The 22395-nt window shown below is 52.5% G+C and overlaps 1 protein-coding gene across 5 annotated transcripts in view; it reads left to right on the forward strand.

The window, feature by feature from the left end:
• The first annotated feature begins 7553 nt into the window (after positions 1-7553).
• NDEL1 (nudE neurodevelopment protein 1 like 1) overlaps positions 7554-22395 on the forward strand; it is a 28288-nt gene continuing 13446 nt past the window's right edge. For 2 of the 5 annotated variants that reach the window (XM_027691503.1, XM_027691501.1), the window contains exons 1-5: positions 7554-7628; positions 16510-16607; positions 18003-18156; positions 19308-19456; positions 20414-20550. In XM_027691503.1, coding sequence (XP_027547304.1) covers positions 16522-16607; positions 18003-18156; positions 19308-19456; positions 20414-20550 — 526 coding nt within the window. In that variant the 5' untranslated portion in view covers positions 7554-7628; positions 16510-16521. Of the gene's footprint in view, positions 7629-7906; positions 8031-8127; positions 8189-8750; positions 9001-9143; positions 9176-16509; positions 16608-18002; positions 18157-19307; positions 19457-20413; positions 20551-22395 lie in introns of those variants that run through there. The other 3 variants (XM_027691504.1, XM_027691505.1, XM_027691502.1) reach the window with 3 other exon arrangements.

Consider the following 22395-nt stretch of genomic DNA (forward strand, 5'->3'; position numbering starts at 1 on the left):
GCAGGGCTTTGCAGCCTTTAGCAAGGACAGGAAGGTGCTGCAGAGGCAGCCCTTGTCCTCCACAGCATCACCCAAACTTCCCACTCTCAGTGAGCAAGTGTGGAGGAGGGACAATGCTACTGCATTTATTATATTTATTATATTCAAAGCCAGAAGACTGTTCTATACGTGAGCCTGGTGCCAGGCAAATAATCACTATAGGTCTCAATATTTCCATGTCAAGTCCATGCTGCTCTTCCCCAGATCCTAACCACTGAAGTGGGGACATTTCCAGGGAGAAAAGACATGTCCCACATCCCTGGGGCCAGGATCCTGCTGGGAAAATCCCAGATGGATTCCTGGTGGCAGGACGTCCATGGGGGGAGCTTTGCCATGCAGGCACAACCCAGCCACGTGCAAGGGCAGGGCTGGGGGAAGTCTCTCTGTAAATGAGCCAAAACCTTCTGGGGGTATCCCTGTGCCACGTCGGGGTTCTCCTCCCTCAGTGCCAGGAATGGTCCATGGAATGGTGGCTGTGATGGGCTGTGTCCTTGCCCAGTGGCCTCAGCATGTCCCCAGGCTGGTTGCAGCTCGGGGGACAGGCTGCCCCTCCTCTCTCTCTCCTCCAGCTCCTTTCCACACTGGATTTGTTACACCAGTGGCACCTTTTCCCCACCCCCATCACCCTGGGGTGATGCCCCATCCCTCCCAGGTCATGGGCAGTCCTCCCAAACCCCCCCAGGTTTTTCCTTGGCCGTGTTCAACCTTCAGATCTGTGGCTTTAGAGGAGTCTCTGCTCGACTCATTTTCCTCTTCCCAGCCCCAGCTCAAATACAGCAACTTGTTGGCATTGGTGGGAAGGAAGTGAAAGGAAGGGGGGGAAAAAGAAATCCATGTTTGATCCCAGCCCAGGAGATATTCCCATCTGGGGAAGAAGCTTAGTGAAGAAAAATTCCTTTCCCAGGGCTGGTGGAAGGTCCAAGGGCCATGTCTGAGTTATATCCAGTTCCATGCTGCCAAAATAAACTCACACAGCTGGAAAAGTCAACTTCAGGGGCACCCGAGCTCTTTAAAGGGTCTTGGGTGTCCCCAAGCTCATCCGCCTTCCCTCCGCTTGCTTTGCTAGAATTAGAGTGGGAAAATCAGCGGGTTTTCCTTCTGGGTGTGTTCATCCTTCTCCTCAGGCACGTGGCAGGATGATCGACCATCAGGATGCCAATTTAGCCAAGACGACCCAAAATTCGTAAGGAAAGTTCTTCCTTCAGCTTCTTCTCGGTGCTTTCCGCCGTGCCCACGAGGTGGGGCTCTCGGATGCGCTTTGGACACCAGGAAAACATTCCAGGATGCACTGGAAAACCGTCTGTGAGCGCCAAGGTGCCAAGCTGATTCCCCACCAGCCGGGATGCTGCCTCTTCCCCGCCAGGATAAATAGGATCTGCTCTTCCTCCTGCCGATCAGAAATGTAAATCCAGCCATTTCGTGGGATGAATCCAACACCAAGGAACAGCTGGGTATGTCCCCAAACCTTTCTATGATCTCTGTTCTCCTGTCCAATGCTGTGGGGGAACCTGCTGTGGTGTCCCAGCTCTGACCTGCTGGCAAAAAATCCTCCTGGGAATGACCCTGAGCCTGGCCTGAGCCTTATTGTTTTCCCTTGGAGTCTTATTCTGACACTAAATCTTTGGGATTTGCCCCATCCAGTGGGTGCAGAGCCACACAGCCACACAGTGATGGGGTTTTCCCATGCCTGGGAGGGCAACTCCCATCTCCAGGGGCTCCTTCGACAGTTATTCCCCCCCCCAAAAGTGTTTTCCCCTCACCAAACAAGGTGTTTGGTCACTGCCTTGAGTCTGTGGTCAGCCCAAGTGCCATCCCTTGGGATGATGAAGAAGACCAGGGCTGTATGAACCCCCATGGATGTGGCAGTGGCAAGATCTGGCCCATGTTCCCCCTTCCTGCCCCTGGCCCCACCTCATATCCCAGCCCAGCCCCTTGGGATGCTGGTTCCCAGCAGGAAATCCAGGGCATTGTGTGTGTGATGGGGAAACAATAGGGCTTTGAGGGCAGGGGGCAGATGCTCAAGGGAGAAGAAGGGTCTGTTCAGCAGCAGCAGCTGCTGGGATGGGCCCCCCTGCCTGTGCAGACCCTGCTGGGCTCCCTCAGGGGCCACTCTGGGGGTCCTGCCAGTCCCACAGCCCTGCAGACCCTTCCTGGGGATGGGGACAGGACCAGGATGAGGAGCAACATATGAAACCCAGGGGGGACCCACCATCACACCCTTCCACCAAACATGGCCAGACCACAGCAGACTGTCCCCTTGCTTGTCCCTGCGCCCTGGTGCCCACCCCAACCCCACACAGACCCACCACAGTCCCTGTAACCCACCTCTGCTGTGCCATGAGCCACATCCCCTTGGGAATGTCCTATCCCCAGCATCCCCTGCAGCAGAGGGTATTCCCTGACTCCTTTCCACCACCCCCTCCAACTGCCTTTTTTCCAGGCAGCTCCCTCGAGCCTTATTCTGGTGGGGGAAGGCATGGAAAGCCTGCAATGCCGGGAGAAAAGGCTACTGGAACTGGGGATTTGGGGCCTCTGCCCAAATGGGATGTTCCCTGTGGTTTAGGCTGCCAGATTGTGCCACAGTTTGGGTTTTTCCCTCCGAGCCTGACTCCTGGAGGGCTGGGATTGCAGAAGTGTTTCTGCCTTTAGCAGGAACAAGTGCAGGTTGGCTTCCCACTGGAGCAGCACAGAAGGAAAAGGCTCAATAAAAGGAGCACTAAATACTCAATTTGGGTTCATTCAATGATTTTTCCAAGGTCTTTTGACCACACAGAACAGTGCTGTGAGTGGAGTTTGCAGGCAGAGCTGCTCCAGCACCACCCAGGGTCACTCTGTGGGTGCCAACCAGGAATACAAGAAGGTTATGGAGAGGAGGATGCTCAGCACAAAGTGCATCAGCCCAGGCCCCATGGCAGAAGGCAGGAGGGCTGTCCTGTGGGGTCTGCACTGCATTTGGCCTCCCTGTAGTCAAAACAAGGGAAGGATAACCCCAACCCTCTCTTTCAGTTTGGGGTGGCTGGAAAACACACATCCCTCCCATTCCCTCTCTCCCTGCCCCATCTCTCCCTCATCCTCTCCAGCCCCATCCTTCTCCACATCCCTCCCAGTCCCATCTCTCCCTGAGCTCTCTGAGCCCCATCCTTCCCTGCACATCTCCCATGTGCCTCCCAGCCCTACACCGTCCCCAAACCCATCCCTCCTGACATCACCTCCAGCCCCAGCCCTCCCTGCATCCCGCCCAGTCCCACCCCTTCCCTGCTCCCTGCTGGGAGACACTCAGAGCCCCGTGGGAGCCACTCTCCTGGGCTCCAAACAGCCCTGATTGAACCCGTTGGGTCACAAGGGTGACACGGTGCTGCCCGTGCTGTCAGGGTGGCACCGGGACGGGCACTGTGGGGGGGTGTGAGGTGCAGGGGGCAGGTCCTGCCCTCAGTGCTGCTCTCGGCCAGAGGGGAAGGAGGCAGCAGAGAGGGGGGGCTGAGGTTGGGTGTCTTTGGAAGCAAACACCAGTCTGGGAAGCTGCTATTCCCCAGCAGCTGCCCGTGCTGAGACCCGCAGACTGGTGACATGGAGCTCCGGGTGGGAGCCGTGCAAGGCGGGGCTTTTTCCAGCCGTCAGAAAAACCCTGGATCTGTGATCCCTTCTCCCGAGCCCAGGAGCAGCCAGACTTGGCCTGTTCAAGCCCCACAAAGCTCCTGAGGTGCAATGAGTTGACAGTTCTCAGATCACGTCCCTGGGGACAACACTCACAGTTCCAGAGCCACGAGCAGACACGGATGCTGCTGCCTGGCACAGATCAGTGCCCAGCTCCCCAGGCTGTGTCCCACCCCATTTCAGCTTCTCCCTCACCCAAAGCCCCCCTTTCCCTACATCCTGAGGGCTTCTCTCAGCCTCAGAGCCTTTCCAGGTCCCCTCCCCACAGCTGGGGCAGCTCAGGCACCACTTGTCCTCACCAATGAGCAAATCCTTCTCTGGGCAGCTGGGAGGGTCCAGCAGGATCCAGCTCTGCCCCAGCCCTGCAGCTGGTGAAGGTGCACAGACAGCCAGGATTAGAGCTGCTGGAGTCAGGGGTGTGTCCCCCTCTCAGACTGGGCTGTTCCCAGCTCTGAATCCCCAGCCTGGATGCTCCTGGAGATGGTAAGAGCTGCTGGCCCCAGACACCCTTCCAAGGCAGGGAGCAGTGAGAAAATCCCTGCCCTTTTCCCCCAGTGGTTATTTCTCCCTCTTGAACCTTCCTTCACCAGTGTTTCTCCAAGGTGATGATGCCTAGGTGTACCTGCACCTAGTGGGTCCCCACTGATCCCCCAGGGCCCCACACCCACCCTGTACCCCCTCTGTGTCCCCCACGGGTCTCCCCGCACCAGGGCAAAGCCCACCCACCCCACAGTGAAATCCCCTCTGGCAGCCCCATGCCAGGACCAGGGGACACCCCCGGCTCCTGCCCACGCTGGGTTCCCCCACCCCTGTGAGAGACCCCCTTTGCTCAGATCTGTGTCTCTCCCTGGCCTTTCAGCGAGGGGGTTTTGCTGGGGAAACACAGCCGCGGTCCCTTTGTGCAGCCGCTAATGCTGAGTGACTGCTCCTTTGTGCCGCCGGCAGCGCCCGGCCCGCGGCAGCCGCCTGGGAACAGCCCCGGCACACAATGGGGGCGACCTCAAAGCAAACACCGACTTAAAATCACTGTTAACCAGGCAGGAACACCGGGACCCCTGGGAAACACAGCCCCCAGCAGCGCTGGGCCTTTGTCAGCAGAGGCAAAGCCCCCCGAGCTGGCTGGTAAAGGGGATGGAGCTGGTGGCATCATCCCTGGTCCTGGAGATGCTGCTCAGCATTGGATGGGACGGGGGTGACCTTGGGTGTGGGGAGAGGCAAAGAGGGTTTTGTTAACTTAAGCACCCAGCCTGGGAAAGAGAGACTGAGGAACAATTTTAAAATTGTGTTTGAAGGATCCCACTGGAGACAAAACCAGGGATGTGCTGCTCCATGGGTGCCCCTTGAGGAATTAATTCAGGGTTGAATAGATACAGCCTTGGCTCTTATATGAAGGAGAACCCCCCCTTGCCCTCAGAGCTCATTTCCAGCTGCCTCCCAAGGCGGGATCTCTGTGTTGATCACAGGAAGGTGGCAGATCCATGCACATCCAGCAGAGAGAGGTACCCCCAGACCTCCCAGCCTGGAGCAGCACTGACCCTGCCTCCCACAGACAAACATCCAGAGGTGCAGACAGATGTGCAGACAGCCCTCACACCCCTATGGCTCCCCACTGCCTCTCAGGTGGCTGTACCACCCCTCAGAGGGGCTGCTCTGTCACTGAAGAGTGAGGAAAAAGCTGCACCAAGGCCATGTGGGATGCACAGTGCAAACAGTGCACGACATTTCCTTACAGCTTCTGGAGTGCAGTGGAAAAACTGAGCACTCAGACTGCTCCAGATCACAGTGGTGGGCACCAGCCTGCTCCAGATCACAACAGTGGGCACTCAGCCAGCTCCAGATCACAATGGTGGGCACCAGCCTGCTCCAGATTGCAGTGGTGGGGACCAGCCTCCCTCAGAGCACAAGAATGGGTGCCCAGCCAGCTCCAGAGCATGGCAGTGGCACCCAATCTGCCCAGAGCTGGGCTGTGCACTCACCCAGCACCACCAACTCCGGCTGCTCCCAACTCGGAGCAGCACAAGGCTGGATCCTGGGAAAGGAGATGTTCTCCTAGCCAGGCCTCCAGCACAGCCACCTTGATCTCCCTTCCCTGCCCTCCAGAGAGGGTTTCAGGGAGCCGAGGGGATGTTCAGCTGAAGGGAGAAGGTGGGAGATGTGTGGGGTGGTCCAGGCTGGGAGCAGCACCAGCATCAGCCAGGTGTGACTGGTACCCGGGGAAGGTGCTCAAATGGGAGCAAGGCTGCGCTTCCAGGAGGGATGAGACAGCTCCAAGGGCAGTTTGCCACCAGGATGAGTGTTCACAGGACGCTGTGGCTTCCCCTCCTCTCACAGCCTCTAATCCAGGAATGGTGTCTCAGGCCGTGCTGTGCCGCACGTCCCGTGCCCAGTGCTGACACTAACAGGCAACACCCAGGGCACACAGGGTGACCCAGAAAGGCCTGTGCAGGGATCAGGGGACAGGGATCAGGGGACAGGGATCAGGGGACAGCCACAGGCTGGACACCCGGCTGGGAAGGGACAGTGTGTGTTCTCCATCCTCAGGTTGTCTGCAACCACCCCCGGGAAAAGCAGGAAAAGCACCAACCCTGGATAACTCCGCATGCAGGACATGGCAGAGGAGAGGTTGCGGGGGCAGAGGTGGGGACAGAGGTGGGGACAGAGGTGGCCCTGGTGGCACTGGCTGTCCCCACAAGGGCAGCTGGCACGGCTGCGGTTTCGGCCACGCTGCCGGCAGCGAGGGAAGCACGAGGGCACCCCAGCGGCACCGCCCGCCGCTAATGACAGGGCAGCTAATTACAGGGGCAGGCAATTAAACACGCAAACCAAGGTTAAGTATCAGGGCAGTGCCAGCGACGCTGCGGGGGCACTGTCCTACCCTGCCCACGGCCCGGGGGCTGCAGGGACACGAGTGGGGGGCACGGGGCAGCAATGGGGCAGCGGGGGAGCCCCCAGCAGCGGGCACGCTGTGCCGGCAAGGCAGGGAATGAGAAAGCCGGGCTGGGCAGGGGTGGTCGCGGGGGCTGTGGGCTCTCCTGAGCTCGGCTCGGGGCCAGCGGGACCCAGGGGGTCCCTGGGGGGTTCCGCCCGCAGCGAGTTCCCTGCTCCGCGGGACGGATGAGCAGTTCGGGGCACAGGATGGGGAGGAAGGAGGAGGAGCTGCCGCCCCGCCGCTCGCCCCGAGGGATGGATGTCCAGGGCCCCCAGGGATGGATGTCCAGGGCCCCGAGGGATGGATGTCCAGGGCCCCGAGGGATGGATGTCCACAGGTCCCGAGGGATTGGGTTCAGGGACCCGTTCCTGTGTCCGCCCCTCCGGGGACACCGGGGACAGAGCGCCAGAGGACGGGACGGGGAAGGGGCAGATCCTGAACGTGGCAAAGGAAGAAAGGCGGGACCACCTCGGCCTGGGGGCGGCCCCTGGGATGGGGGCGAGCGGAGGGGGGTGCCCGCGCCAGGCGGAGAGGGGACCGCGAGGGGCCGGCACTTCCCGGGACGAGACACGAAAAAACGGCCGGGATAGAGACCAGGACCGGGATAGAGACCAGGACCGGGATAGGGACCAGGACCGGGATAGGGACAGGGGCAGGGATAGGGATAGGGATAGGGATAGGGACAGGGATAGGGACGGGGACAGGGATAGGGACACGGACAGGGACAGGGATAGGGACACAGACAGGGACAGGGACAGGGACAGGAATAGGGATAAGGATAGGGATAGGGACAGGGATAGGGACAGGGACAGGGATAGGGACAGGGACAGGAATAGGGACCAGGACCGGGACATTGACAGGCACCCGCCCGGCTCCCCAGGCCCCTCCCCGGCCCCTCCCCCGGCCCCGCCCCCGCGGTTGCATCATCCGGCCCCGCCCCCCGATGCCCGGATGAGGCGGCCCCGGCGGCGGCGGGTGCTGCGGCGGTGACAAGGGATGCGCTGCGGTGAGCGGGGCGCGAGGCCGGGCCAGGCCGGGCCGGGAGTCCCGAGACAGCCCCGGCGGGTCCGGGGGGTTTGGGACGGGGGGGGATCACGGCCGGGGGTCCGGGGGGGCCGCGGGCCCCGCTCCGCCATTGGCTGCGGGTTGACAACGGGGCAGGGCCCGCCCCCGCGCCGCGCCATTGGCTGGCGGAGCCGCGTCGCGGCCGCTCATTGGCGGAGGGGACTGTCAGTCACGGCGCGGCCCGGCTCGGCCACCGCCCTGCACGGGCCGGGCCCCCCCGGGACCCTCCGGGAGCGGGGCCGGGGCGTTACTGGGCTCGGGGCTGCCCGGCACCCTCAGCCACCGCCGTGCTGGGCTCGGCCCCCGGAGCGGTCATTTTTACATCACCGACAGGCAGCCGGAGGCGTGATTCGCCTCAGTTGTCATAAAATCCTTGGGCGACCCGATGGCCGCGGTGTGGGGCCTTTCTCAGGAAGAAATTCTTCCCGGAATTGGGTGATCAGACACCGGGAGGGGCTGCCCAGGGAGGTGCTGGAGTCCCCAACCCTGGAACGATTGGACGTGGCACTGGACTGGGGGACAAGGTGGGCATCGGGCACAGGGGGGACTCCATGGGCTGGGAGGGCTTTTCCAACCTCAGTAATCCTGGGACTGTGGGATTCTATACCAGGATGACAGAAATGTGTCCCCTCCTCCGTCCCTGACTTTCCTCTTTCAAGAGAGGAGTGAAAACTGGAGGCAGGAGGGGTGTAAATTTTGCCCCTTGCTTTGGCTTTCATTGGACTCGATGGGCTGGGAGGGCTTTTCTAGCCCGAATGATTCTGGGATCTCTGCTGAGTATTTTTCAGTGGTTCCATGAGGGTTTTTCTCCGAGGTTGTTCCCACCTCCCTCTCAGCTCAGAGCTCCCTGTTGTGTTTCGTACAAACATCTCCAAACCCCCTCGTGCTCCGGTGACGAGCGTGACCCGAATTGCAGGGACGTGTGTGAGGGATGAACGGCTCTGCCACGGGAGCAGATCCATCACTGGAGCCAGAGCTCACGGAGTGACTCCCACTGACACGTCCCCGTCCTTCCCGGGGGGAGGAGAGCTGTCCTTCCCTCCCACAGCCTGCACTGGGAGTGACTCAGGCTTTCCCGGCTCCCTCTGGAACCATCCTCACTTGCTCACAAGTGCACAGAGGTGGGGGGCACTTTTGGATGCCTGTGGGGCATTTATTGCCCTCAGAGGTGCTTAGATATGTGAACCTGCTGTAGAAGAATTCCTTGGATACTTGAGGAATTTTTTTTTCTTCCTTTTTGTTTTTGTTTTTTCTCCCTCCCCCCCACAAGAAACAATTCCTGGACACTGTGGAGAGCTGGTGGCCTTGTCAAGGTCAGTGTTTGGGTAGAGATATCAGTAACTGTGAGAGGAAGGAGCTGTCCCAGGGCAGAAAAGAGACTGGGAGGATTTTGTATGTTTTGGAAGGGGCTGCCCAGGGAGGTGGTGGAGTCCCCACCCCAGAGGTGTCCAAGGATGTGGCACTCGGTGCTCTGGGCTGGGGGACAAGGTGAGGATCGGGCACAGGGTGGTCTCAGAGGTCTTTTCCAACCTCAGTGATTCTGTGAGTCTGTATTTATTTACATACATGTAAATTTGGTGTGTTAGCAGTGTGAGTGCACTGACAGGCTGGTTGGCAGTGCCAGTTCACTGTGGCTGTGCAGGATAGATAGCTGTGGGTAGATAATGTGGATTTTGGATTAACAGTGCCAGGACTGCCCCGGAGGAGATCCTGTGTCCTGCTTTCTGCCTGGGCTTTGTATTTATGTATTTACTTTGTATACATGGAGGGATTCTCCCTTTAGTTTGCACATGTGGAGATTTAATCCTGTGTGCCACTGGGAGTCTCAGAGGTGAAGGATGTGTTCAGACACAAAGTGTTTGAGTTACTGTGTGAGTAATTCAGGGGAAAGCCCTCAGGTGTTTTTTTTTTCTCTGACTCTTTAGAGGTTGCAGATATGTAAGATAATTCCTCTTTTGGTGCAGAAGGAAAGAGAAGAGAAAGGAAAATATGAAAGTGGAGAGAAAGCACGAAACTGATGATGTCTGTGACCTTGGTGCCACAAGGAGTCTTGTCTCTGGAGTCATTGCTGGGAGCAGACTGCCAAAAACTACAGCAACAAAGTACAGTTTATTCCCTCAGTCTGTTACAGTTGGTTTTGAGGTGCCAGGAAAGTCAGACTGAGGAAGGAAATGATATTCTTGCAGTCCTTGATGTTTGTGTGACACCACAAAAATAACCAAGATAAACTGTGGAGCGTGTTCAGCAAACTGCCTGCCCTGCTGTGCTGCCCTGACCTGTGGGCAGAGCCACTCAGACCCAGCAGAGCAGCTTTTTCTTGATGTGATTGTGTCCCTCCAGGGCTCAGCTCAGTAGCAGATTGTGCTGGTTCCTTCTCCTTCCCAACACAGAGTTTTATTTTTAACATTCCTGTTGTTCAGTGCTCACTGCAGAGCCCCTCTCTGGGGGCTGGTCTGTGATAAATACTGAAAATACACCTTTTGGAGAGTGTTTTCAAATCAGTTTTCCCCTCTCTTGGCACTGGTAGGATGTAAAGGAGCAGAATTCCCTGCTCTTGGCAGAACCCTGTGCTGAGTGCTTTTCCCTTGGAATTCCTTGGTCACTGCTCATGCTGCAGTGTCCAGAAGCATCTCTGGCCCCCCCTTCCCAGGAAATGTTCTGGGGATGGGGTTAATTGCTGAGGTCCCAGGGAGGCCCAGGGGACCTGGTGCTGTGCTTTGGTGCAGGCTCTGGGCTGGGTGTGCTGTGAGTTCTGGGGTAAATCCATTGCTTCTGGGGAGGATGCTCTGGGATTCTTCAAGGTTTGAGGAAAACCAGGCAACTGTGAGTTGGGGAAGGTGCAGTTGGGTGGATGATCTCCAGAGGGAGGTTCAGGTCCGTGGCAGCTCCACTTGCAGCCTGTTGTGGGGTCAGGATCAGTGCTCCTGGTGCTCAGCATCTCTCACATACCTTCCTAGAGGGTGGTTTTCCAGAGAGCAGAGACTCAATCAGGAGGAAGCTTGTCCTTTTCACAGCCTGGATTTCCTTCTCAGTTCTCTGTTTACTCCACACTTTCTGCTCCGTGGGGGTTCATCCCTCGGGGGTTCCTGGCTATGGAGCCAGGAGTGAATTGTTCTCATGGTCAGGCCCAGGTTGTTCTGGGACACTCACATCTCCAGGGGCCTTTCCTTCATCTCTGCAGGTACTGAACCTGCATCAGGAGCACCAACCTCTTCAGGTTTCCTTTTTAAAGCATTTGGGTGGGAACAAATGGAGGTCGAGTGTCTTAAACTTCCCTTGTCGGTGAATATGGTTTTTAATACTAAATTCTGCTCCCTTTGGTAGCTGCAGCTTGATTTCTGAAAAGAGGCTTCTTGCATCAGTGCATTTCTTCTGGTTTCAAGGCTTCTACCCCAGTGCTGGCTCACTCAGCAAGGGTTTCTTATGATGATTTGATATCATATATTCACCAGGCGTTTGAGCCTTGGCCATGTGGTGCAGAGCAGACATGTTAGATTTGATTAATGAGGCTGTTGAGATAACAAGGCTTTGCTGTGTGGTGCCGGGTTGTCTTCAAGGCTTTTAGTCTGAACTTGGCACAAAGTTCCTGCAGGTAGGGTTTGGTTATCTCCTGCCTCCTGTGCTGTCCAAATTGGAAATGCAGGATTTATTGTTGCAGCAGGAGTGTTCTGCTGACTCTGTGCTCTGTGACTTTCCTCTTTCCCTGAAAGCTCCTGTGCTGCTGTTGCAAGAGGCGAGGAGGCATTTGTTGTGGTTCACTTGAGAACATTCAGTTCAAAAATAGGATTGCAGGAGAAGGTTGAGTTCACAGAAGCTCAGTTCCTAACAGTGACGGATGTGGGCAGACATCCAAAATGTATGGAAATCCACCAGCTCCTATTCCAGGATGAGCAAAACAAGCACAAATTGATTGGTGAAATCTAATCCATGCCTTTGGTTGGTTTGTTTGTTTGTTTTCCAACTTCTATTAAGTGCATGACAATGTCCATTTGCTTTGAGTTTTGGCTGGAGGGCTCAGGTTCCTTTGTTTTGAGCCTTGATTTGGGGAAAAAAGTCATGAACTTCAGGGGTTTGGGAATTACCTGTTGGTTCTCATGATTTGAGAAGGTGAAGAATGGTTGGAACAAGGTTTCTTCTGCTTTTGTGCCTGTGAATCAGCCAAAAAGGGGAAGAGGAAGAAGAGCTGGTTGGGGACAGTCCTTCCTGCTCTTGGTGGCAGCTCTGGGTGGTGCCAGCTCTGGGTGACGGGGTGAGATGGGGGGGCTGTGGCACAAAACAGGCCCTTGGCAGTTCTGTGATAGCCAGAGTGAGTTGTTATCTCCAGAACTGAAGGCCTGTGTGAGCTTGGCAGAATTCCTTGATCAAGTCCTGTTCGAGGTGGTTACTTATTTAATTCCAAAGGTCACTGGACATTTCCATTGCCTTAAGGGGAGGGGGGGCAGCAAAGCATAGGTGGGGGAGTTCAGCACTGTGCTTTGTCACGTTTGTTTGCCTCTGCATAATTTTTCATGTTTGCTGTCTGAAAATATTGGGTTGTGGAGAAGAAAGCAGAAAAAGGTGCAGAAAAATGAACATTAAATAAGATTAATTCCCTTTCCATGGCAGTGTTTGTAAGCTGGTTTTAAATGGGAGAGTGTGAGGCAATTAAAATCAGGGAGAATGTTCTATCCAGCCACTTGAGATGCTGCAGGTACACCCGGGGTGAGCTGCAGCAGCTTGTGAGCAGTGCCCAGAATTATCCTTCCTGTGATGTTTCAGTGATTCAGTTGACTTTGAGAGCGGGGAGGAGTGAATTCCCGACTGTGGGAAGGGGGTGGGTAGAAGCTGAGACATCGTGTTGTATTTCAAGCTGAGTGTTTTGGTCTTAGATTTCATGCAAAGCTCCTCAGCAGCCTCCCGTCACACGGGGAGCCCGGGAAGCTTGGATGAGGTTACACCGTGGTACACTTCAGGCTGTGTTTGTGTTCTCATGGCTTAGGAGAGATTTCAAATGCAAGATTCCCTAAGTTACTTGGAAAATACTGTGTGTTTGTTTAGTTATTTCTGCCACAGGTTGGATTCAGAAATCCTTGTAATATCCAGAGGATACTGCACATCTCGCTTGTAAGGATTCTTTTGGAGGTGGGAAAACAGATTTGTCCTGTACAAACTCCACTGGATTTAGACCAGTTCTTAACCTACACACTGCATTTTTTAGAGTGATTTCAGTGTGGAAAAGTTCTTTCCTTTTCCCAGTGGAGAGTTCCTCTGTCCTGCTGACTTTGTAGGGGTGGCTTGAAAGGATCCCCCGTGTTTTGAACGTAGCCCTTGTCTGGGAGCTGCCTTGGAGCTGGAGCTGTGCCCATGGAGCTGTGCTTTCCCAGGGCACTGTGTGAATGCTAAGCTGTGTTGGAATGAATTCCAGTGGGCAGCAGCATAAGCCTGCTCTCATTTTCCCTGGAAGACGCTGCTGCATTGTCTTGTCTGTGCCCTGAAAGCCTCAGTGTTGTCGGTCAAAGGCTCGATTCTGCAAGTGCCACGTATGCAAAGGAGCCTGTGAATAGGAAGGACTTGCCGTGCTGGTTCTCAGCTCCTTCTCAACTCCTCATGGAATTCCAGGACAACTGGCAGCAGGCTGAAGCAAGGCAGCCTTTGTTAAACCCTCGGTATTCCGTGGGCATCCTCCCTCTCCCACACGTGAGATGTTTCAGATGCTCTCGTTGTGCTCTGATAAGGCCTGGGAATCACTCCCCTGCAGGCAAGTCCCTGTGCTCAGATAAACCCCTGTTCCTGTGCCATCAGCCAGGGAATGGGCAAAGCTTGGCACAGTGAAGGGATCTACCTGTGCCCACAGCTGTGGCAGGGGCAGGGTTGGAAGCTGTTGGCATCTTCCAGCTCTCAGACTGGTGTTTGGGCCATGAACCACCGTGTTTGTGTGCTCTTCTCTCTTTCATGCCCCTCATGAAGGAGCACTGCAAGCACTGCAGGGATTCCATGGGTGTTTGTGTCCAGGGGTGTGCCCTGAGCAGACAGGAAGGAGTCCTGGACCTTATCTCAGCCACTTCTAGGATATGATGTAGGAAAGACTAGGAAGAGTTCCTGCCGAGGGGCCTGAGGCATCACAGGGCTGAGTCTCCTCCCTCTGGTGTCTGAAAGGGGGTTTGGACAAAGGAGTGGGAGGAAAAAATACCTCCTGTACTTGGGAGTGCCAGGCAGCCCTTCCTGTCCTTGCAGAGACTGCTGTGCTTGCAGGGATTCTGTGGATATTTATTTCCAAGGGTGTGCCCTGAGCAGACAGGAAGGAGTCCTGGACCTTATCTCAGCCACTTCTAGGAAAAGATGTCAGGTGCTTCCTTGTACTTCCTTGCAAGGGAAGGCAAGTGGTACAACTGTGTACAGAAAGTGGGATGTGGATGCTGGAGCTCAGCAGGGCACACTGGTGTTGGCATCTGGAGCAGGTGTTTATCCAAAATCCCTGCTGGTAGCATTTGGCATGGTGGGAGATGTGGAGCAGGGGCAATCATGAATTATCACCCGTTTAACCAACTTGGAAAACGTCAACTTGCTCCCGCTGGGTGTGTTTGGGAAGGAAGAGTTCCCGAGGCACCACAGGGATGAACCTCCTCCCTCTGGTGTCTGAAAGGGTCTTTGGTCAAAGGAGTGAGGAGAAAAAATCCCTCCTGTCCTTGTGAGTCCTTGCTGTGCTCGCAGAGGGTTTGGGGTGTTTGTGTCCCAGGGTGTGCCCCGAGCAGACAGGAAGGAGTCCTGGCCCTTCCTCAGCACCTCTTGGAAATGATGTCAGGGGTTCCTTGTAGAGCCCTTTTCTAACCACATCCTGAATTCTGCTGACAGCTGGCTTGGCTGCTCACCTTCTGAGCTCAGCTCACCTCTGGAGCTGTGGGAGCTGAGCCTGTGTTGTGTCTCATTTATTTTGGGATGAATGTGCTGCCTGCTGATCCAACCCTCTGGAGTGGGCTGGTTTATAGCCAAGTGCAGGGAAAGGTCCGAGGCTTTTATGGAAGGGTTTGATCAGTGCTGGACCAGTGCTTTGAACAACACCCAGCAGTGCCTGAGCTGGTCACCTCTGCCTTGTCCTGGCAGCTGGAATCCCTGTCCAGGAGCTTCCTGAGCCTCTAGCTCACCTGGATGCACCCAAGGGGGAACTGCAACAGTTTGGGCTCCACATCCCCCTGGGAACAGGCTTGTGCACAGCACTTGGGATCTGTCCCTGTGGTGGGATGAGGTGCCTTGGTAACAGCTGAGCAAGTGCTCCCAAAGAAACCTGTGTCTGAAATCTGTTACTGGAATGGCTCCACAAGTGTGTTTTATTTCGTCAGTCCAAGGAAGTGCAGAAAAGGAGATCCATCAGTTCTCTTGGGCAGTGTGGAGATGTGATTCCTGACAAATTGCTTCTCCAATAACCCTGTGAAGTTAAATAAACACAGTGTGAGATTTGGGGTGGTTTTGAGGTGCTTGGCACCCTCTGGATAAATTTGGGCCCTTGGGTTGTGGCAGCTGCAGTCTCAGCTGGAGACCCACGTGGCAGTTCCGCCTGGCTGTGCCTCTGAGCTCAGTGCCAGCCTGGCTGCCCTCTGACGAAAGCATGGCACTGTTTTGTCCCACTTTTAGGTATCAGAAATGTGGGTCACTGCGATGCAGGACATATTAGTGTGACAATTTTAGCCTGAAGGGACAGAGTTGGCTGAGAGGGGGCAGCGATGCCCGATAGAGTGTGAAAGTCAGGACTTCCAGGTCAGCTATTCCTGATCAATGAGCTTGATGTTGTTCACAGCCTCTGCTTTAAGCACAGAAGAAGTTAGTTTCACCTTATTCTTTTTCTGGGTGTTAATGGCAAAATTTAAATCTTGGCTTTTCGAGGAGAGAGAAAAAAGGATGCCTATTTATAAAAGAGTTGTGGGATTGCTTGGGGAGGGCCCAGCAGTGGTGCTTTTCCTGTGGTCTGAGCAGTTCTGGTCCTGCTGTGCCTGGCAGGGCCACAGCCACCACTTCATCACCTCCAGCAGCTCTGGGACCTGCTGTGAATGTCTCATGTCCCCTGGACTGTGTTGCTCCGTGGATAAAGGTCTGTGTTGGGTTGTGTTTCCTGTGCTGGCTGAGAGCCAAGCAGTGCTGCCAGAAGCATCCAGAGCTCCAGGAAGGGTGGTCCTCATGGAGCAGGGGGTCATCTGCTCCTCTGAACACCTCCAGGCTGGAAACTCTCCTGTATGATGGGACCATGTGGTTTTATGAGAGGCTGATCCTTCTTTTATGCGTTGGAGGGAGCAAAATGACATGGATAATTTCAGTTACCTGCCTGTTTTACACAAGCAGGAATTAGCCAGGACTCAACACAGGACAGTTAAATTGAATTTTGATCTCCACACACACTGTTAGTGGTTCCTCAGTGTTCATCCTCCTTCACTACTCACGTTTGCAGCTCTAATAGCTGTTGTAGTGCTATTGTTGTGTTGTGTTGGTGACAGGAGGCAAAATCTCTTTAAGAACATTTTAGGAACTAAAGTGGAAATTTTAGTGTGTTACCAACTGTGATCCAAAGTGGGCTTTTCAACTGGTGTTTCAGTGGCAGATAAAAAAACACAGCCAAAATTTCTGGTCCTGTTTCTTGCTGCACAAGCACTTCCAGAAGCTGGGTAAAATTCCATGGCTTGTTGAGGCAGGTCCCTGTGCTGGATGACTCCTGTTAGGGATCATTAACATCCTGTGTGCAGGTGCCAAGTCCTGGTGCTGCTGTTGGAAAGTCTGTGGCAGTGAAGCTCAGGATTTAGGAGCAGGTTTGGGGTCTGTGTTTGTCCTGAGTGTGTCCCTGTGTTTGTGCCCTGCAGGTCGTGTTGATCATGGACAGTGAAGAAATCCCAACTTTCTCGAGTCCAAAGGAGGAAACTGCATATTGGAAAGAGCTTTCCTTGAAGTACAAACAAAGGTATTGTGGATTTGCAGGCTGGGTTTGCTTCTTAATGACCAGAACTTTGTTTAATCTCTTTCTCTGCAAGGCCACACCAAGATTATTATATTATATTAAATATTTTAGAAAGAATCTCTAAAAAGAGAATTTGTAAAGAATTTCTAGCTTGAAAATTCCCAGTTTTGTGGGAGCTGAGTGTTGCTTACCCAATTTCTCCATGCCAGGAACTCCAGGCTATGTTCTGAGCATGTTTGAGCAAGAGCAGAGCCCTTTTAGGGTCATGTGCACCTTTGTATAATTAAAGTGCTGCCTTAAGTAGTATCTTGATGTGTTATCGTAAGAAGGCGCCTTTGGGCTCTCCTTGTGTCATTCCTGTTCCCTCCAGCTTCTTGTAATGGAATTACTGGTATGAAAAGTGGCTGATTTGGTGTCTGCTGCATTTTATTGAAGTGGATTTTACCTCCCAGTCCTGCCTGGACCAGGGGTTTGCATCTTTTAGGGGGCACAGAGCTTTTTGGGTACCAAAAGTGACAGGAGAGGCTGTTGTGTTGAGTAGTGCTGTGCTCCTTGAGGGGCTTTCTTTGGAGTGCTCCCAGTTCATTTCCTTTGGGAAGCTTTATGTGCTCTCAGTGTAACTCATGTGCAACTGAGCTGAAGCCACTTAAAACCTCTCTCGAGCCCAAAGAGCCCAAGTTGCTTTTTTGTTTGGTTTGGGGTTGTTTTGGGGAGGGAGGGGTTGGGAATGTGGAGGAGCCTGTCCCTGTGGAGAACCCTAAGCTGTTCTTGGGTGTCAGAACATTCTGTGTGAGGCACCAATATGTTGTTTCCTAAAGCCTGCTTGGTTTTCCCTGCTATTTGCTGAGGGCTGAGCTGTTACCTGTGGTAAAGATGCAAATTTAATAAGCAGAGTATGTGGAGTGGCTACTCCTGGTATTTAATAACTGTCAGTGCTATGAGGCAGGGACGTGCTGGCTTCCTGACTCCTCATGATTTTTAAGAACCTTAAATTTCCAGGTAGTGCAGAAGTGCAGAAACTACTGTTCTCTTTTTGGTTTTTGACCAAAATCAGCTTAAATGTTTCCTTAATTCATTGTCTCCATCAAATCTCCTACCAGTGGAAGCTGATGGAGTACAAAGTGGTTCTCAGGCTCCCATGAATCCTGTAAATAGCCTTGATTTCACACAGGCATTTAAGGCAGCTGTTGGTTTTGATGTAAGAGAATTAATTTCCTTTAATAGCTGAGCTTAATGTAATTTCTCCATTTCCCCAATTTTCTTTTTCCCCTTAGAAATCTATGATGATGCTTAAGTACTTCAAAACTCCTGTTTTTTCAGCTTTTTATTTTAGAAGAGCTGCAGATTTTAACTTGGGAGATGCTGGCTTTTCCCACTGATGAAATCCTCTCCTTACAGCTTCCAGGAGGCTCGTGAAGAGCTGGCTGAATTCCAGGAGGGAAGCAGAGAATTAGAAGCAGAGTTGGAGGCACAGCTAGTGCAGGCTGAGCAGAGGAACAGAGATTTGCAAGCAGATAACCAAAGACTGAAGTATGAAGTGGAAACATTAAAGGTGAGTCTCCTCTGTAATGGTGTTGCTGCTTCTTTTGGGTATGTCTTGGATCTCCTTTTAGATCCTCTGGGCTATTCTTGGTCACTGAACATCCAAATGAAGTCAAGGAATTGTCTGTTTATGATCCAGACTTAAGTATGGCACGTCCTCCAAATAAGGCAGGGACATTCCTGGCAGAATTTTCCTTGTTCACATCATGAAACTCTTGCCATGGAGTTTGTGCTCTGAATTCTGGAGGCTGTGCCAAGCAGGAGCTTTATTAGTTCCACAGGGAACATCAGCACAGCAACACGGGGACAACACGAGTTGTCTTTCTTTGCAAACCAGTCTTTGTCTCCTCAGTTTTATGAGACCCTAAAGGAGGCTCAGAGTGGGTGATCTGTGCCCATCTTTCAGAGAGTCTCCTCATCCATTCTTAACAGCCATTTCTGTGGAGCCAGGAATTGCAGAGGGATCTGCATCTGCAGGAGGTGGCTTTGAACTGATGCCTCTGTGTCAACAAGTTCTTGCCTCTTTTGGAACCTTGAAATAGCACCATTTTGGGTAGTCTTGGCTTATGTTAGTGAAGACAAAGGTTAGAAATTCTCTCAGTGGAAGGCAGGTTTCTGGGATTACTCTGTGTATCCATTCCCAGCTGTATTGTAAGGTCAGCACATGTTTTATGAGGTCAGTGCTTTCTCCATGGGGATCTATCTGTGCCCTCAGAGCTGGTGAGAGAGTGTTTGGCAGTGAATTCTTCCAAAGCTGAGTTTGTGGGCCTGGAGGTTTTGTAGCAGATTCCAGTGGCTCTCATTTGTGCTCATGGACACGTCAGATGGTGTCTGGTCTCAGAGTGGCTGTTGTCAAGGGAAAAGGGGAGGCTGTGCAGTTGGATTTCTCTCTGGCTCCCTGGATGTTTGAGGCTCTGGAGCAGCTGTCAGTGCAGGCTGTTGGGAGGAGATGCAGGGACACATCCCTGAGAGCCAGCTGTGTCCTGGAGAGATGGCTGGCACTTTGTGCCATGTCTGGCTCTGCCATTCACAGCCTGTTCCTTCTCCCTCTCTCATTTTTCCTCTGGATTACCAGCAATCCCAAACCAGCAGCCTGCAAAGAGTGCGATACTTTCTTTGTCCTGTTTTACTGCTATTTATCTCCATAATTCTTTCTTCCAGGAGAAGCTGGAGCACCAGTATGCCCAGAGTTACAAGCAGGTGTCCCTGTTGGAGGATGACCTGAGCCAGACCAGGGCCATCAAGGACCAGCTGCACAAATACGTGCGGGAGCTGGAGCAGGCCAACGATGACCTGGAGCGTGCAAAGAGGTGAGGGCTGCCAACCTCTTCTTCCCTCAAAGCTTGCACTGCTTCCTTTCTTTGCCACTCAGGTTGGTCATTTTATTATTCCTTAAAAGGGAAAATACATTCAAAAAACCCCAAACAACCCTGAGACTCTTGGAGTTCACCTCCATCAGCTGGTTCCTTGTGTTAGAGCTGGAAAGGCAGTGGGACAACGTGGCTCGTGCTCCTGTGAGGAACAAGCTGTGCAAGCAGAGCCACTGCCTCTGGTACCCCCAGCTAAATGAATTCTAATTGTGGTCCTGGTGGCTCCAAACCCCTTTGAAGTCAGCAGCTCATGCTTTACATAGTCCCTTTTAAACAAACCAGGCCAAAGGAGTCTCCTGGTCCCTTCCAGAGCAGCTGTAGGGAACAATCCTGGCCTTTGTAAGGCCTGGGATGAACAGGCTGCTCTGGAAACGCCCAGTTTGGGAGTAGGTCATGCTTCCCTTTTGCTGAATGGGAATTCTGCCATTGATTCAGGGAGAGCAGGAATGAGCCTCTGGCTATCTGGGAACAAAGATCTGAGAGCTGAGCTGGTTTCCACCAGGCTCATGCCTGACTTCTGACGGAGTTTGGAAGGAATTGGCTCTTAGGTAATGTCCCAGTGCTCTGCTTTCCACACTGGGCTCTGCCTGCCCAGAGCTCTGCTTTATTAAATGTACAGCTTTGGATCATGGCTTGGGAAAAATGGGGATGGGTGCACAGGACTGGCTCTTTCCCACACCTCTGGTACATCCCTGAGAGCCAGATGCTATCATGTTCTTTTCATCTTTTTCTCCTGTTTCATTGGAGTTGATTAGTCCTTTCTAAGCAGCATTTCCATGGCTTTCAAATGCTCAGTGTGACTGCAGGCCCTGCTAACATTTTTCCTCTATTATGTTTCTGAATACACTTTTATGTTGTCTGAGCTGAACAACCCAATATTCTGGATTTTGTTTCTAGGGCAACAATAGTTTCATTGGAAGACTTTGAACAGAGGCTGAACCAAGCTATTGAGAGAAATGCATTTTTAGAAAGTGAACTGGATGACAAGGAGTCATTGCTGGTTTCTGTACAGAGATTAAAGGATGAAGCAAGAGGTAAGGCTTGTCTGGTTAGTTCTGTGTCTTGCTTTGCTGAAAGAGATGTGTAGCAACCAAAGCTCATGTTTCTGGAAAGCCTCACATGATAAACTTGAACTGGATACATTAGATATTATTAACAGTATAGTTTTTAAATGTGTTGTGTAGTCAAGAGGAAAAATTTCCTCACATGGGGCAGAATTAATATCAGATTAATTCAGGATTTTAACACAGGTGAGTACAAAAATACTCTGTTCCACAGATATCATAGAATTGAGGAAATGTGCTTTGAAAGTTCCTTTTTGTTATGGTTTTATGCCTTGTGTAGGAAGGGCAAGCACAGGAAATGTCAGGGAAATACAGGATAAATGATTAAGTAACTGTCCTGAAAAATCCTGTCTCCTGTGTTCCTTCTAAACCCCTTGGAAATCTCCTGGTTTATTTAAGATATTCCAGTAAAGGCTGTGTTTAGACCTGTGAGATCAGAGATGGTTGGGGTAGTGTTCTGGGATATGAGCAGGAATTGGTAATTCCCCAATGGATTTCACATTGAGGATCCTGGGGAAATGCTTTTTAATGATTGGGGAAAACTGATTTCTCTGATAATGGAGATGATCTGCTCATAATCCTGTGCCAGCCATTAATAAGTTCAGAGATTAGTGGTTTTCAACTTTATTTCCCAAGAGAAACTTTCTAAAATAATTCCTCAGTTCAGGCCTGGGCTTGAGTGTAAGAAAAGTGTAAGAAAACTCACCTGGACAGGATGGGATTTTTTGCTGTGAACCTCTTTGAACCAAGTTTGTGCCCCAGAAATTAAAAGCTTTATTGGAAGCACAGGGGTTTTTGTAATAAGTATCAAGAGGCAAGTTTTCCAATGTGTAAAGTTTTACAAAATGTAAATATTTCTGAAGAAATATATGTCTTGTCATTTGAGGTCAGGGCAATAATACTGGAAAAAACAGCAAAACCCAGGGGACTGTGTTCTAGAACACTGGAATAATCAGCCAAAAAGACATCTTGTTTTTTAGATGAGTCATTTGGAAATTTTTAGCATTTGTTAGTGTAGCAAAGCTGCTTGTTGTTCCCCCTGACAGCAAGCAGGAACAGTAGCCACTAAAAGAACTGGTAAAATGTCAAACTGAAAGATGACATTTCTGATTGAACAGCCTCAGATCCTCTGCTGTGGGACCAGATTTTCATTTCAGTTCTGCTGTTTTACCTAAAAACAGTTCTAAATATTTGTGACAGCTTAAAAGCTGTAATGTGTAGTTAATTTTGCTCTTGCACGTTGTAGCAGATTAAGGCAAGGAATAAGAGGTCTGGGAAACTTCAGGAACAACTGGAACAAATAGGAACAACTCCCTTGTGATCTTTTTTTGCATCTAGACCCTTCTAAGGATTTACAGACCCATTGTTGAGCTGTGCTGGATGCCCTTTGTAGCAAAAAATGTGGAAATGGGAAGGTACAGGGTAGGGATAAGCTGCAGTCTGGGGAGGAGGTGAGAGGAAAGCCTGGCTTTGCTGATCTCCAGCCTGTCCTTTGGACTACCCAGGCTCTCCAGTCTGCTCTTCCACTTGTCAAGGCATCAAAAACTGGGTGCAACCCTTGGACTGTCTTTGGCTGGTGTGGAATTCTGTGGATTATTAACTGGGAGAATAAGATAGGAATTGGAAACACAGGGATAGGTCATTCCTCTGGTTTTTGCAGCCTCTCCTGGAGCAGGAGCTGAGTGTGGCCCAGCTGCAGCATTTGTGTCCAGCTGCAGTTTTTGTAACACTCTTTCCATGGAGCTCACACTGCAAATGGGGAAAATTCCTGAGGGAAAGTCACCTGCCATGATCCCAGGGACCACACAGCTCCCT

The sequence above is a fragment of the Neopelma chrysocephalum genome, unplaced genomic scaffold (genome assembly GCF_003984885.1).
Source record: "Neopelma chrysocephalum unplaced genomic scaffold, ASM398488v2 Primary Assembly neopelma1_84, whole genome shotgun sequence".
Lineage (NCBI taxonomy): Eukaryota > Metazoa > Chordata > Aves > Passeriformes > Pipridae > Neopelma > Neopelma chrysocephalum.